The 17752-nt window shown below is 46.4% G+C and overlaps 1 protein-coding gene across 1 annotated transcript in view; it reads right to left on the reverse strand.

Annotated features, from left to right (window-relative positions):
• Window positions 1–17752, reverse strand: part of LOC147122965 (protein transport protein Sec24D-like) — a 293437-nt gene that overhangs the window by 204740 nt on the left and 70945 nt on the right. Inside the window, exons 7-8 of the mRNA XM_085962791.1 lie at window positions 10874–10985; window positions 7061–7188 (exon numbers count right to left, since the gene is read on the reverse strand). Coding sequence (XP_085818917.1) covers window positions 7061–7188; window positions 10874–10985 — 240 coding nt within the window. The remainder of the gene's footprint in view (window positions 1–7060; window positions 7189–10873; window positions 10986–17752) is intronic.

Here is a 17752-nt window from a genome sequence, read left to right on the forward strand (position 1 = left end):
GCTGGGAGAATGTTTCCCTTGGCTGGCGAGTCTAGAACCAGGGGCCACAGCCTCAGGATAGAGGGTAGGCCATTCAGGACTGAGATGAGAAGAAATTTCTTCACACAGAGGGTGGTGAATCTTTGGAATTCTCTACCCCAGAGGGCTGTGGAGGCTTAGTCATTGGGTATATTCAAAACAGAAGTTGATAGATTTCTGACTAGTAAGGGCATCATGGGATATGGCGATAGTGCCGGTGAATGGAATTGAGGCAGAAGATCAGCCATGATCTCATTGAATGGCGGAGCAGACTCGAAGGGCCGAATGGCCTGCTCCTGCTCCTATTTCTTATAATCTCATGTTCTTATGTAATAACCTGCTCACTGATGCCCAGTTTGGGTTCCGCCAAGACCACTCAGCTCCCGACCTCATTACAGCCTGGGTCCTAACATGGACAAAGGAGCTGAATCCCAGAGGTGAGCTGAGAGTGACTGCCCTCGACATCAAGGCAGCATTTGATCGAGTGTGGCATCAAGGAGCCCGAGTAAAACTGAAGTCAATAAGAATCGGGAGGAAAACGCTCCCCTGGCTGGAGTCATACCTAGCACAAAGGAAGATGGTTGTGGTGGTTGAAGGTCAATCATCACAGCCCCAGGACATCGCTGTAGGAGTTCCTCAGTGCAGTGTCCTAGGCCCAACCATCTTCAACTGCTTCATCAATGACCTTCCCTCCATCATAAGGTCAGAAATGGGGATGTTCGCTGATGACTGCACAGTGTTCAGCGCCATTCACAACTGCTCATATAATGAAGCAGTCCATGACCGCATGCAACAGAACCTGGACGACATTCAGGCTTGGGCTGATAAGTGGCAGGTAACATTTGCACCACACAAGTGCCAGGCAATGACTATCTCCAACAAGCGAGAGTCTAACCACCTCACCTTGACATTCAATGGTATTAACATCGTTGAATCCCCCACCATCAACAACCTGGGGGTCACCATTGACCAGAAACTTAACTGAACCTGCCACATAAATTCTGTGGCAACAAGAGCAGGTCAGAGGCTAGGTATTCTACGGTGAGTGTCTCACCTCCTGACTCCCCAAAGCCTTTCCACCATCTACAAGACACAAGTAAGGAGTGTGATGGAATACTCTCCACTTGCCTAGATGAGTGCAGCTCCAACAACACTCAAGAAGCTCGATACCATCCAGGACAAAGCAGCCTGCTTGATTGGCACCCCATCCACCACCTTAAACATTCACTCCCTCCACCACCAGCATTCCGTGGCTGCAGTGTGTACCATCTACAAGATGCACTGCAGCAACTTGCCAAGGCTTCTTCAGCAGCACCTCCCAAACCCACGACCTCTTCCACCTAGAAGGACAAGGGCAGCAGGCACATGGGAACACCACCACCTCCAAGTTCCCCTCCAAGTCACACTCCATCCTGACTTAGAAGTATATCGCTGATCCTTCATCGTCACAGGGTCAAAATCCTGGAACTCCCTACCTAACTGCGCTATGGGAGTACCTTCACTACACGGACTGCAGCGGTTCAAGAAGGTGGCTCACCAGCACCTTCTCGAGGGCAACTAGGAATAGGCAATCATGCTGGCTTTGCCAGCGACGCCCACATCCCATAAACAAACTTTTAAAAAGCACAGGGAGAGAGCAAGAAGATTCTCAGACGCAGCTTTGGAGGCCCTGGTGGTGGCCATGGAGAGAAGCCGGGCTGTCCTCCATCGGAAGCCGGCAGGAAGCCATCGGCCCATACATCCAGAAGGCTGTGACGGGAGATAGCCGATAATGTGACAGTCGCCAATGTGATCCCCAGGTGCTCCATATACTGCCGCAAGAAATTTAATGAGCACATGGCAGGTCAAGTTGAGTGAAAGCTTCAGCAAATGCCATATCCCACCATCGGCAACACAAGTCTGACACACTGCTCCATGCACCCCACCCTCAGCACTCACCGACAAACAATCTTTACCTATCACCACTCAGGCCTCACAATCAATCTCACAACCTTACCACTACTGCAAGACTCACACCCACATCTCACACATTGCACACAGACAGCTATTCAACGATGGCAGGCATATGAAATATATTGGACCACACTCACTCACACACTTCCCTTTCTCTTGCAGGCCAAGGTGGCGCATAATCACTGGGAGCAGCAGCAGGCAGGCGGGTGTGGGGGGGGGGGGCTGGTGATGAGGCTGCCATAAAGGACCTGAGCCAACTGGAGGAGCGAGTGCTGGACATCATTGGGGTGGGCTGGCTGGCTGACAGGCAGCGGCAAGGGCAATGGCAGAGTGGCAGTGGTGGGAGTAGGAATGCTGTCATCCTGAGAGTGGGCAGCAGGGTCTTGCTCCACTGACCCACTGTGCCCCCCACCCCAGGGCAGTGCCTCAGCATTCCTATCAATCTGTTGGAGCAGATTGCTGCCCTGCTGCGACACCCTGCAAGCCAAAACCCAGCCATGATGGCAGCAGTATGAGCTTGGGTGGCAGCTAGCTGAGACTGCATGGGAACAGTCTGATCTTATGTGGCAGCAAGCTGACACTGCAGGACAGCAGTCTGCGCTTCCGCTGCAACACTAAGACATTGCATCGCTTCCGCCTGTGCTGCAATGGCAGCCGCGACATCGCCCATCACGCGCACCATCATGTCTGCGTCGATACGGCCTCTTCGGAAGTTTTCTATAATTTCCAGCCTGGAAATCATGGGGTCCAAGCTTTTGTTTGGAATCTTTTGTGGTGGCTCTCATTTCAGCTTTGTGCCCAGGAGGACGCTGTGATATTCCATGAGAGAGGGATGGTATGATGGGGATGTGGTGTGCAATGGAGATCTGGCGTTTCATTCACTGGAACACCGGAATCAGAATCTGATGAGGTGTTCACGGACAGCCCGTGCAAAAGGGGAATTTGCTGCCTGCCTCCTTCCATCCTCCTTGTCCTCTTCCTCATCCTCCTCCTCTCCCTCGTCCTCTTCCTGAGGTAGTCCCGCAACCCCTGCTGGCAAGGGCTGCGCCCTCATGATTGCCTAGTTGTGAAGCATGCAGCAAACCACTCGCTCCGCCGAGTATTGGAGGGCTCCACCTGAGTGGTCAAGGCAGCGGAACCATTGCTTCAGCAGCCCAATGGTCTGCTCAATGATGTTCCTGGTGGCAGTATGGCTCTCATTATATGAGTGTTGGGCAGGAGTGGTGGGGTTGCGGAGGGGAGTCATCAGCCAGGTGCAGAGCAGATAGTCCTTGTCTCCGAGCAGTCACCCTCAGGTTTGACATGGTGGCTGGAAGATTGCTGGCACATCAGACTGACGCAGGATGAAGGCATCATGACTGCTGCCAGTATAGTGGGCATTGACTATCAAGAAGCGCTAGGCGTGGTCGCACAACAACTGCACGTTAAGTGAGTGGTAGCCTTTGTGGTTACAGAAGATCTCAGGATTGTTAAGCGGCGCCCACAAAGCCACGTGGGTGCAGTTGAAGGCACTCTGCACCATGGAGAAGCGCACTATCCAGGCAAAGCCACATGTGTGCTCCTCCTGCTTCTCTTTGCTCAGAGAGAAGAAATCGTAGTCCCTTCTCCTGGTGTAGAGAGCCTCAGTGACCTACCGGATGCAGCGATGGACGGCAAACTGGGAGATGTTAACTATGTCTCCTGCTGCAGACTGGAAGGGTCTGCTGCCGAAGAAATTGAGGGCCACGGTAACGTTGACTGCCACTGGGAGAGCCATGGTCACCGTGCTCTGAGGCTGCAGGTCTGGCTATAAGAGGTGGCAGAATTCTGTGACCATGTCCTTGGTGAAGCGGAGCCTCCTAATACACTGCTCCTCGCTTAAGTGGATATAAGAGAAGTGCTCTCTGAAGACCCTTGGTGGATAAGGCCTCCTGTTGAGAGCCCTCCTGGCCCCCCTCCTCCCTCTGCGGGCATCTTCTCCTCTTCTTCGCTGCCTCTGCTCCTTCTCCCCAAGATAATTGAGCGCAATGGGGACTGCCAGTAGAGCCCCAATGACTGTAAGCAAGTACGATAGCAAAATACTGCAGATGTTGGAAATCCGAAATAACAACAGAAAATGCTGGAAAAACTCAGCAGGTCAGGCAACATCCGTGGAGAGAAATTTGAGTTGATGTTTCGGGTCGAACCCTTCTTCAAACCTGGAAAGAAAAGAAAATAGATCGAAGGCAGGGGCTGCGATCGGACAAAAGAAGTGAAAGAGACAAAAGGAGTAGAAGAGACAATAAAAGGTGTTCGAAGCCAGACGAGATGGTAATAGGCTGAGATTAGGTGTGAAGTGTACTGGCAGGGCAAGAGATAGCTGCCAGGTGGGAGAGTGAAACAAAACGAAAGGGGGGGGGGGGGGGGGGTGAAGGAGTGGAAATTACAGGTAAATTAATGGGGGTGGGAAGGATAAATACAGGTAAAAAATTAATGGGGGCCGAGATTATGATCTGAAATTGTTGAACTCGATATCCGAGTCCGGAAGGCTGCAAAGTGCCTAATCGGAAGATGAGGGTGCTGTTCCTCGAGTTTACGTTGAGCTTCCGTGGAACAATACAAGAGGCCAAAGACGGTGAGGTCCGAGTGGGAATGGAGCGGTGAATTAAAAATGACAGGCGACTCGGAAGCTCGGGGTCACCCTTACGGACTGAACAGAGAGTGTTCCGCAAAGCGCGTCAGGCTCCAATCTGCGTTTGGTCTCCCCCAATGTAGAGGAGACCGCATCGTGAGCAGCGAATACAGTATACTAGATTGCGAGAAGTACAAGTAAATCGCTGGTTTCACCTGGAAGGCGTGTTTTGTGGGCCCTGGACAGTGGGAAGGGGGGAGGTATAGGGGCAGGTGTTACATCTCCTCCGCTTGCACGGGAAGGTGCCAGGCGAAGGGGGAAGGGCTGTAAGAGGTGATAGAGGAGTGGACTAGGGTGTCTCGGAGGCGAGCGGTCCCTACGGAATGCTGAAAGGGAGGGGAGGGGAAGTAAGGGGAGGGGAGGGGAAGATACGTTTGGCGGTGGTGGGATCACTTTGGAGGTAGCGGAAATGCTGAGAGGATGATCCGTTTGAATGTGGAGGCTGGTGGGGTGAAAGGTGAGGACAAGGGGAACAAGCAACTGTTGTGAGCAGAAGCTTTAAATAAGAATGAAGGCGTTATCCACTTGCAACAACACTCCCTGTTAATTTAGAACCTCGAAAGAAGTTAATAAAGCTGCTGTTCAAACTGAAGAAGCATGTCAGCTGCAAGTTGTTGCTGATGATCCCTTTAAATATTGCTGCTGGAGCCTCCTTCCTGTTTGTCAATGCTTGCTCAGTGGGTCGCACTCAAGGCATGCCGATAAGTGGAGCGGCGAAGTTGAAAATGGCAGACCGGGCGTCAAGTGAGCGGTGCACAATCTGCATCAGCTACATAGAAACATAGAAGATAGGAGCAGGAGTAGGCCATTCGGCCCCTTGAGCCTGCTCCGCCATTCAACTCGATCATGGCTGATTATCCAAATTCAGTACCCGGTCCCTGCTTTCTCCCCATACCCCTTGATCCCTTTAGCCTTAAGAAATATATCCAACTCCTTCTTGAATATATTTAATGAACTGGCCTCCACCGCCTTCTGTGGTAGAGAGTTCCACAGGTTCACCACTCTCTGGGTGAAGAAATTCCTCCTCATTTCTGTCCTAAATGGCTTACCCTTTATCCTTAGACTGTGTCCCTGGTTCTGGACTCCCCGACCATCGGCAACATCCTTCCTGCATCTAGTCTGTCCAGTCCTGTCAGAATTTTATAAGTTTCATTGAGATCACCTCTCATTCTTCTAAACTCCAGCGAGTACAAGCCCAATCGACCCAATCTCTCCTCATACGTCATTCCTGCCATCCCAGGTATCAGCCTGGTGAATCTTTGCTGAAATCCCTCCATGGCAAGAACATCCTTCCTCAGATAAGGCGACCAAAACTGCACACAATACTCAAGATGTGGTCTCACCAAGGCCCTGTACAACTGCAGCAAGACATCCTTGTTCCTGTACTCAAACCCTCTCGCTACGAAGGCCAACATACCATTTGCCTTCTTAACTGCCTGCTGCACCTGCATGCTTACCTTCAGCGACTGGTGCACAAGGACACCCAGGTCTCGTTGCACTTCTCCTTCTCCCAATCTATTGCCATTTAGATAATAATCTGCCTTCCTGTTTTTGCCACCAAAGTGGATAACCTCACATTTATCCACGTTATATTGCATCTGCCATGTTTCTGCCCAATCACCGAACATGTCCAAATCATCCTGGAGTTTCTCGACATCCTCCTCACAGCACACACGCCCACCCAGCTTTGTGTCATCTGCAAATTTGGAGATATTACATCTAGTTCCCTTGTCTAGGTCATTAATATATATTGTGAATAGCTGGGGTCCAAGGACCGATCCCTGCGGTACCCCACTAGTCACTGCCTGCCACTTGGAAAAAGACCATTTATTCCAACTCTTTGTTTTCTGTCTGCCAACCAGTTCTCTATCCAAGTCAGTACCTTGCCCCCAATCCCATGTGCCTTAACTTTATACGCTAATCTCTTAAGTAGGACCTTACATAATTCTCAAGAGCGCCGACACTGGCAGCGCTGTCGCCCAGCTGAAAATGGAGGTCGCTGCAGGACCCGCCGTCAGCAGGTGGAAGTGCAGTGGCCGCCATTGTTTTCCCCGAAGCAGGCTAAACGCCTGAATTTTTAGCCTCATATGTTGAAATTTGCTTTTCAATGTGAACAGGAAATGAAAATAGGTTATAAACAGCCAAGTGGGTTATCAGCCCTTCAAAAATTTCCTTCACCCAAACCATGAAGTTATGTCAGCTAGTTGAGTTTTCATGATTGTGTTGGCTTCATTTATCTGGCTAAGCTACTAATCTTCATAGTTGCCAAACTAATGCCTTACTATGCGGGAGCTAACAAGCTGTGATGAATTTTGATTTAAATATTTCGAAAATACAACTTAGAAGAATTAACTTGAGAAGTTTTTATCAATACCATTGCATCAAAGCTTGTCCTCTTTGATGCTGCATCTTATTATGACATTCATCCAGTCATCTTACCTCATTTGGTGGTAATATTGCAAAAGGCTTGATGACAGCTGCTAAAGGGATCTGGGACTGTTTGGCCATATCTGCTGTGCTTGGAAAGCAGTAAGTTGTACAGCGTATGAAATGAGGGCTTGCATTTCCTTTAAAAGATAAATAAAACATAAACTGAGCATTGATTACATTCCTAAGCAGAAGCTTAATTATGCTGATCAACAGTTTCTTGACTGTTGGAAATTATTCATAAAACATTTAAAAAAACATTTTTACTAAAGACGTATCACTGTTCCAAACTGCAGATGTATTTTATACAAAAATACAGGATCATATGTGATGCTCTAGCTAGATAGAACTCTAAAGTCAGTAGATCCCCTGCACTTCCAACATCAGAATTCAAGCTCAGTGCGGGGGTCAATGTTAGCTTTCTCCAAAAGTTCAGGGAAGGGGGCAATTAGCAGCCTTATCATTATTATCCCGCTTCAGCAAATCAAAGTGGCAAATAGTTGTTATTAAGTTGAATAGATATCAAAAATACTACTCTATCTTACGGCCCGAGAGAGGTGCAATAGCAAACATACAGTTGCAAGACAAGATTGTTCCAGCAGCTTCTAACTGACATTGTATGAACTGTGGAAGATATTTGGCACACTGTGCTGATATGGGCATCACAGACTGATCACAACAGTGGTCACTTGATTGTGGGCATTTTATCAGGGTTGGAAAAAATAAAGCAGTGTTATACTACTGGCTGACATTTGCCAAGTAGCCATTTTAATAGTGATATGACAACAGGAAAACGAATGGAGGCGTAACTCCAAAATGGGATCTGATTTTGATCTAAATATTTTTAATTTGAAATTTTAGGCTTAGAAATCTGACTGCGCGGACAGAATCGGGCACACGAAGAGGGGCGCGCACTGCACGCGCCTGTTTCAATTGACTCAGGCAGCACGTAATATTCGTGCAGCTTGATCATTTTACTTATGCGTGCATGCTGCCAGTGCTACCTGCATTACTCATTGACTGCACACCTGTGGGGAGGGGGCAAATATTGGGCGTCTATGACACCAACAACTACAACAACCTGTATTTATATAGCGCCTTTAACGTAGTAAAACGTCCCAAGGCGCTTCACAGGAGTATTATAAGACAAAAACATTTGACACCAAGCCACATAAGAAGAAATTAGGGCAGATGACCAAAAGCTTGGTCAAAGAGGTAGGTTTTAAGGAGCGTCTTAAAGGAGGAAAGAGAGGTAGAGAGGGGGAGAGGTTTAGGCAGGGAATTCCAGAGCTTAGGGCCAAGGCAACAGAAGGCATGGCCGCCAATGATTGTGCGATTATAATCAGGGATGCTCAAGAGGGCAGAATTAGAGGAGTACAGATATCTCGGGGGGTTGTGGGGCTGGAGGAGATTACAGAGATAGGGAGGGGCGTGGCCATGGAGGGATTTGAAAACAAGGATGAGATATTTTAAATTGAGGCATTGCTTAACCAAGAGCCAATGTAGGTCAGCGAGCATGGGGTGATGGGTGAATGGGACTTGGTGCGAGTTAGGACACAGGCAGCTGAGTTTTGGATGACCTCAAGTTTACATAGGGTAGAATGTGGGAGGCCAGCCAGGAGTGCATTGGAATAGTTATGTCTAGAGATAACAAAGGCATGGATGAGGGTTTCAGCAGCGGATGAGCTGAGGCAAGGGCTGAGACGGGCGCGGTTACGGAGGTGGAAATAGGTGGTCTTAGTTATGCCGCGGTTATGTGGTCGGAAGTTCATTTCAGGTTCAAATATGACACCAAGGTTGTGAACAGTCTGGTTCAGCCTCAGACAGATGTTAGGGAGAGGGATGGAGTTAGTGGCTAGGGAACGGAGTTTGTGGTGGGGACCGAAAACAATGGCTTTGGACTTCCCATATTTAATTGGAGAAAATTTCTGCTCATCCAGAACAGGAGGTCGGACAAGCATTCTGACAATTTAGAGATGCTGTATTTTCAGATGATGTCGCCAAGGGGCAGCATGTAGATGAGAAATAGGAGGGGCCAAGAATAGATCCTTGGGGGACACCAGAGGTAACGATGTGGAAGCGGGAAGAGGAGCCATTGCAGGTGATTCTCTGGCTACGATTAGATAGATAGAAATGGAACCAGGTGAGTGCAGTCCCACCCAGCTGGATGACGGTGGAGAGGCGTTGGAGAAGGATGGACTGGTCAGCTGTGTCAAAGGCTGCAGACAAGTCAAGAAGGACAAAGAGGGATAGTTTATCTTTGTCACAGTCACAAAGGATGTAAGGGCGGAAACCTGATTGACTGCAATAGAACTGAAGTCAGATGCTGCGTACAACAGGCGGCCGATCCGATACCGCCCGTTTTGCGCCACCACCCGAGACGAATTTCCAGGTCAATATATCAGTATAGTGTAAGATGACCTTCATTTTAGAACATCCTTTTAGCCACCCCTCACACTCACCCTCATCCGAATGCAATCATACCAACTAACACACTTATGTGTTTTAGCCAATGTTCATGTAACTTTTCTGTTAATGTGTTGTCAAACATTGAAACCTTTATTTTCAACACTTGGCATTCTTGGATAGGTCTGTGTGCACCTTTGAAAGTGGCTTAGTGAGTTGCAGTGAATGGTGAGATATAACGGTACCCCCCACAATGCTGATGAGTGTGAAAGAAATGGCTTAGGCATTGTAGAGATGCTTTATGGTGTTGGTGTGGAGTGGTGCCAACCTGGCGCATCATGTGGCAGCCAGGGTGTACAGTGTCATGTGAACTAAATTTGGCCATGGTGAGCCATCCTTGGCCTCCCGAGCAGCAATGACCTGGTGCTGATGCCCTGTGTCCTGTGCAGCATCAGTTGATTGCGGAGAAGGTTGGTGTTGTTGTTGGTGCTGCTGGTGCTGCTGGTGTGCCTGGTGATGTTGGTGTTTGGGCTGATCGTGGTGGGATTCTGAGGACCAAGGTGAAAGAGTTTCAATGGCACCCATGCTGATGGAATAGATGACAGGTGAAGAAGAGATGACAGAAGCGATCTGTCAATGGTGGGCGAGGTAATGAGGTCAGACTGGATGGAGACTTGTGTAAAGACTTGCAGCGTTCTGAAGCTGTAGTGGAAATGCAGTTTAGAGAAGCTAGTGGTTAAGGGCACATTTCACAATCAGCTGGGAGCTTTGACTTGACATTTGAAACGGTCAACTCATCAGCTGATTCAATGACCACTGACCTCCCACCTCAGCTTCAAAGATGAGGTCTAGGCATAGCGGGAAACCGGTGGGCAACCTGTCAAATTCAAAAAGCTGGGGAAAAAACCATTGTTAAGTGGCTGTAAACAAGAGACTAATGATTTTAAGTGCCTCCCCCGCTGCTGCGTGTCGGGTCTGCTCAGCGCTGACAGACCTGACATTTGGTAAAGGCGCTTGGTGGCAGTTTCCCAGCGGGGTCCTGGCCACTTGGGGGAAAAAAACACTATCTTACCCATGCCACCACCGATCATGCCCGCTGGCTCTCAAAGTAAAAAAAAATCTGAGTTGCCTCAATCCAAAAATAAAAGATTACAAGCCGAAAAGTTTGTGCTGCATTATATCAAAATTCATATACTTAGTGTCATTTAGAGATAAATTTGCACTTATCAGATTGTTCTTGGCTGTAAACTGACAGCAAATCACCCAAACAAAGTATGGTAGTGTGTAAGTTAAAAAATGTACCAATAATAGAGAATGGTAGTGTCGTGGTACTATACTGCATGTCCTGTTATGACTTCAAACCTCTTTAAAACAATATTTTATTCACTAATTCAAAAATATTAAATCAAACTGCATTACCTTGATCCTGTACCACACAGTTGGTGGTAACAAGTGGAGGAACTTGGCCCTTGGTATTTGTTACAAAAAGCTGTCCCGATCTTCGAAGTTTATCTTCTTCTATGACCTGGATCTAAAAAAAGTATACGCTCACTGTTGTACATCTTAAAATAAAAAGGCCAATAACCACCGTATTTCTATAGCATATACCGAGTATGTCATTATGTTGCAGCCTTTTTTAAAATTCAAAACCAGCTATTTTAGATAGAATCATCCTTTCTAGGAGCAGCCTTACATCGAGGAAAGAGGCAAATATAGTGCTTTCCAATTGACAGACACTTACATGAGTTTCTTATCAATATTGTAAAGTAACAATTTAAATGTTCCTTTTCTGATTCTTGAACTGGACTTCACTCCACTGCCACATAGGAGAGGTCAGGGTGGAGAGAGAGAGTTGGGAGTGGATAGAGCGGTCGGGAGATAGAGGGGGCAAGGGAGAGACAAGAGGACACATGGAGGCAAAAAGAACTGGGAGGGAGATGCCGAGAAAGGAAGACAGTAAGAAAAATGGAGGAGAGACACGGGGAGATATAAGGACAGAGGGAGAGATGGGGAGAGAGAGAAAGCAAGACATGCAGGAAGAAGATCAGGCAGAGAGAGATGGGTGAAAGACATCACAGACAGATGGTGGGAGAAAGATTGGACTTTGAAATTACAGCAACTGTAATATATGTGGGTAGAATACATGAAGGACAGAGACACGATGAGTTGCTAGTCAAGGTGCTTGTTTACTAGGCCATTGCGAACTGAGCATGCTCATACTAAACCATGTGACAAACCATGTGATAATACATTACACTGCTTTCCCCTTAAAAAAAATGTACATATTCCTATCTCAAATACAACAAAACTATGGTCCCACCTTTCCCAGCATTACATGTACCACATAACAAAAACTCCTGGCATTTTTTTTTAAATGAACTACAAATCCAGTTTAATAACAGGTCTGTGGAGCCTTCCTGATCTCCTTACAAAAGGTTTTGGTGTTGAACCAATTTTCGGGCTGTTTTGTTCTGGTTCCGAACTCAAAGGTGATCCTGTTTCTATCTCAGATTTGTTTGAACCGCGTACTTCAGTTTCTGAAGTCTGAACAGAGTCAAATTCATATGGTCATGATCAAGTGGTTCAAGATCACATCTTGGTTCATCTCTAGCAGAGATCATTTGATCTACATGAACACTTCAGATGTTGTCACCAATTTCAACCAAATATCTCTTGGTTCCACCAACCTCTACTATGTTTCTTACATCCCACTTGTGTGAACTCGACTTGCCAGGGGGACTGAGAACACAAACACACTCGTTTTGTCTGAAACTGCATTCTTTCTGATTGCTGTCATATTAACGTTTCTGACTCAACTGTTTCTGTTCAACACAAGACCAAATTTGGTTGAACAAGGCTCAATCGTGTTCTCAATCGCCTCTTCATCAAGAGTTCTGCTGGGGTATATCCAGTTGTAGTGTGCAAAGTAGTTCTGTACTTCGGCATGAAATTTGTCAAACATTGCTTCATGCTGAGTCCCGAACAACCCTGCAACACTTACTTTTTGAGAGCTTCTTTTTACTATTCTGACTGACCTTCCGGCTGTTCCGTTTGAAGCTGGATGATATGGTGGAAGAAGAGTGTGTTTGATATTGTTCCATTTCATGAACACTTGGAATAGAGCAGAACAGAACTGAGGGCCATTGTCAGAAACAAGCTCTTCATGACATGCGAAGATAGATCTCAACTCATCTATGGTACGTTCAGTTGTTGTATCTGAACCCATGTATTTCACTTCAGTCCACTTTGCGTGACTATCTACAAATACCAGGAATTAAGCATTTGCTTTCTCACAGAAGTCTACATGTACTCTCTGAAAAGGTCTACTTGGTCATGACCAGGGTTGTAGTGGAGCTTTGGGCGGTTTGTTTCTGCAATTTTGGCAAACGTTGCATTTGCTGACAAGCAATTCAAGATCACTGGCCAATCCAGGCCAGCAAACAAAGCTTCTTGCAACTGGTTTCATACTGACGATCCCTGGATGTTCAGTATGAAGCTTGGCCAGAATTTTATCTCTCAAAGAAATAGGTACCACCACTCTGTTTTCTCACTTGATGCAACCTTGCTCACAAGACAATTCAGTACGACGGTTATGGAATGGTTTCAACTCTATGTCCAGACGCAGATCAGTCCATCCATTCAGGGTGTTTTCATACACTCTTTTCAGTACTGAGTCCTTTTGAGTCTCATTTGCAATCTCAGTTGTACTTACGGGAAAGTCTTTATTAACTGCACCTAGCGTGAAAATCTCACCTTCACTCCCAACTCACGAGTCTTCATGTGGTAACCTGGACAAGGCATCTGCGATTGCGTTTTGCTTTGAAGTGCTATATTCAATCGTACATTCATACTGTGACAACAACACTGCCCAACATTGCATTCGTGATGCGGCCATTGCAGGGATGGCTGATTTGGGCCCCAATATTGTGATCGATTATCAGGGCAAACTTTCTGCTGATCAGGATCTGTTGGAATTTCTTGATTCCAAACACTATGGCGAGTGCTTCCTTTTCAATTTGCGCGTAGTTTTTTTTGCCCTTTGTGAGGGTTCGCAATGCGAACGCGATTGGTTTCTCTTGGCTGTCATTCATTACGTGGCTTATGACAGCTCCCACACCATAGCTAGAAGCATCAGATGCTAACTTAAGCTGACGCTCTGTGTCGTAGTGCACAAGTAGAGCATCGCTAGAGAGACCTCTCTTACAAGCATCGTAAGTTTCCTGTTGCGCTTTTGTCCACTTCCACTGGACATCCTTCTTGAGGAGCTCCTGCAATGGAACTAACATGGTCGCTAACTCAGGTAAGAAACGTGCGGAGTACTGAACCATTTCAAGGAAAGATCTTAACTCAGACACGTTCTGTGGTTTTGGAGTATTGATGACAGCATCAACCTTTTCCTGCACTGGCTGCAAGCCATTTCCATCAACTTTCAGACCAAGGTACTCAACCTCGGGCTGCACAAAAGCACATTTGCTCCTTTTCAATTTGACATTGTGGGAATTCAACCTTTGAAGCACTAAATCTAACACTTCTAGATTTTCTTCCTCACTGCTTGTTGTGATTAGCACATTGTCTTGATTGCATAAGCAATTTTGAATTCCTTGCAAAATCTTATCCATTGTAGCCTGGAAAATTCTGGGGGAGGACTACGCCATACGGCAGCTTGGTGTGAGTGCAGTCCCTTCTGTGTGTTGATAGTGAGATACTGTTGACTCCCTTTGTCAACATTCAGCTGAGCGTAAGCATGCGACAGGTCAAGCTTAGAGTAAACCTTTGACCCAGAGAGTGCTGCATACAAATCTTGCGATGTAAGTAATGGGTACTGCTCATCGTCAATTGCTTGGTTGATAGTAACTTTGTAGTCACCGCACATGCATACAGTTTTGTCTGCTTTGGGCACTACCACAATCGGGGTAGCCCATTCACTTTTGTCAGTTTTTACTAGCACTCCATTTTCTCTCAGTTTCTCTAGCTCTTCCTCCACCTGACTTTTCAACACTTGGGGGACTGGCCTTGCCTTACAATAGACGAGTTTCACATTGGACTTGATGCAGATATGCACATCTAACCCAGTGATGCCCTCATAACTGTCCAAGAACATGCTTTTATACTTGTTCAGCATTGTGTCGAGTCACTTCTTTGAAGCATCTACACTGAAGATGTTCTTCCAGTCTAGTTTTAATTTTCTCAACCAATCTTTACCCATGAGGGTTGACCTATTGTTGCAGCTCACTACAATAATAGGCAGCTTTACTGACTGGCCATTGTGTTGAATTGTACATTCCATTTGTCCACATGTCTCTAGAATTTCTCCAGGGTAGGTTTTTAACTCTTCGATATTCTTTGTAAGTGTTATTTGATTAAACTTACTCTCATATGTGTCCTTACTCATGATAGAGCAGTTCGCTGCCGTGTCAATACACAAATCAATATATTGCTCGTTGATCAAAAGTTTTGTACGGAATTCATTCTCACAATTGCTGGTGTTGCCACTAGTGGCATAGATACTGTAGATGCCTAGTTCTTCAACATCAGGTGTGTTCACTTCAATATTGTGAACTCCTCCCTTTTGTTGTCACTGCTTTGCATTGCCACTGGAATGGTTCTTACTTCCTGCTTTAGATCTAACTCTGCAAGCTGTTGAAATATGGCCTTGCTTCTGGCAGTGAAAACACTTCGCATTTCTCTATTGGCAGGACTGTGATGAGTGATTTCCATTGCAGCGATAACAATTCACTGAACTGCTCTCACCGACATGCTGTTGACTTGGTCTCACAACTTTAGGTTTGGCAATGGCCTTGTGACTGTAGACCTCAACTGCACTCGTCACTTGAGTTGGATGGAGCTCCCTAGCATTCTTAAACGCCATCTCCATAGATAGGCTTAGCTTTAGAGTGTTCAGTAACTTGGACTGTATGCGCTCATCCACCAGTCCACAGACAAACCTATCCCCAACGCACGATCCAAAAATGTGCCAAAGTTACAATGCAAAGACAGGTTCTGAAGAGCTACAATGTACTTACTGACGGTTTCACTTTGTTTTTGGTTTCTGGTACCAAACCTATAGCTCTCTGCTATTTCGAGAGGCTTTGTGTCGAAATGGTCGTCGAGTTTCTCGACAATGTCTTCAAACAACGCATCCTTCGCTTTCCCTGGCGCGAGGAAGTTTGTCAACGTTCCGTTGACATCTGGCCCCATCGGCGTTAGAAAAATTGCTTTTTTATGTTCATGAATTACTTTATTTTGAGCATGAACATTCTCATCTGCACTTTTGGTTTCAATAATGTTATTGGCCTTAAAAAACATCTCCATCCACTCAATGTAAGAACTGAATGGTTCGCGAGCTTGGTCATACATGCCAAGGCTTCCGATGAAACCCATAGGCGTGGCCATGATTGTCCCGATCCCGTTGAACAGTGACTCAGCACGCTACCTGTGTACCTGTGAGAATCAATGCCACTGTTGCTGTGTATACATACACGCGAAGGCTAAGCACAGACAATTCTGCATGAGCATTAACAGTAAAACGTCGCAAAAATTCAGTTTAGGTATCACAAATTCACCTCAAACTTTTCCACTCGAAGGTTGAACACTGTGTCCTTCCATTATCCCTAAAAATGGCTTTGGGATCCCATTCTCATTGCCAAAAATATAATATATGTGGATAGAACAAATGAAGGACAGAGACATGATGGTTTGCTACTCAAGGTGCTTGTTTTGGTTTCCATATTTAAGAAAAGATATACTTGCTCTCGAGGCAGTTCAGAGAAGGTTCACTCGGTTGATTCCAGAGATGAGGGGGTTGACTTATGAGGAAAGGTTGAGTAGGTTGGGCCTCTACTCATTGGAATTCAGAAGAATGAGAGGCGATCTTATCGAAACATATAAGATTGTGAGGGGGCTTGATCGGTTGGATGCGGGGAGGATGTTTCCACTGATGGGTGAGACTAGAACTAGGGGGCATAATCTTAGAATAAGGGGCTGCCGTTTCAAAACTGAGATGAGGAGAAACTTCTTCACTCAGAGGGTAGTAAATCTATGGAATTTGCTACCTCAGAGAGCTGTGGAAGCTGCGACATTAAATAAATTTAAAACGGAGATAGACAGTTTCCTAGCTGATAAGGGAATTAAGGGTTATGGGGAGCGGGCAGGGAAGTGGACGTGAGTCTAGGTTCGGATCAGCCATGATCCTATTGAATGGCGGAGCAAGCCCAAGGGGCCGTATGGCCTACTCCTGCTCCTACTTCTTATGTTATGTTCTTATGTTCTTATGTTTACTAGGCCAGAGCGAACTGAGCATGCTCATTCTAAACCATGTGACAAACCATGTGATAATACATTACAGCAACAAAAATGGGAGAGAGTGTGATATCAGAGATATGGGGGCAGTCTGAGGGGGGAAGAGATGCAGGTAAGGCATCAAGGAAGAGACAAAATGAGCATAAGACATCTGAAGAGAGATGGGGAGAGAGACATAGACAAGAGAAATTGGGACAGAGAAAGGAAACAATATCAAATTGGTGAAACTATTACACATCAATTGATAAAGAGATTGGGGACACAAAGAGAGAGAGAAATCAATTAAGAAAGATGTTGGCTACAGAAAGACAAATGAACATGTCAGAAGGACATAATGTGAATGAATTTCCTCAAAGCTTGTCACTCTGCTTCATCAAAGACCTTCCCTCCATCATAAGGTCAGAAGTGGGGATGTTTGCTGATGATTGCACAGTATTCAGTGCCATTCGCATCTCCTCAGATAATGAAGCAGTCCATGCCCGCATGCAGCAAGACCTGGACAACATTCAGGCTTGGGCTGATAAGTGGCAGGTAACATTTGCACTACACAAGTGCTAGGCAATGATTATCTCCAACAAGCAAGCGTCTAACCACTGCCCCTTGACATTCAACAGTATTACCATCGCCGAATTCCCCCACCATCAATATCTTGGGGTCACCATTGACCAGAAACTTAACTGGGCCAGCCACATAAATAGTGTGGAAACAAGAGCAGGTCAGAGGCTGGGTATTCTGCAGCGCGTGTCTCACCTCCTGACTCCCCAAAGCTTTTCCGCTATCTACAAGGCACAAGTCAGGAGTGTGATGGAATACTCTTCACTTGCTTGGATGAGTGCAGCTCCAACAATACTCAAGAAGCTCGGCACCATTCAAGACAAAGCAGCCCGCTTGATTGGCACCCCATCCACCACCTTAAAAAACATTCACTCCCTCCACCACCGGCGTAACGTGGCTGCAGTGTGTACCACCTACAAGATGCACTGCCAAGGCTTCTTCGGC

The sequence above is a fragment of the Somniosus microcephalus genome, chromosome 2 (genome assembly GCF_052327205.1).
Source record: "Somniosus microcephalus isolate GS21.2 chromosome 2, FLI_Smic_1.0, whole genome shotgun sequence".
In the NCBI taxonomy this organism is placed as follows: Eukaryota; Metazoa; Chordata; class Chondrichthyes; order Squaliformes; family Somniosidae; genus Somniosus; species Somniosus microcephalus.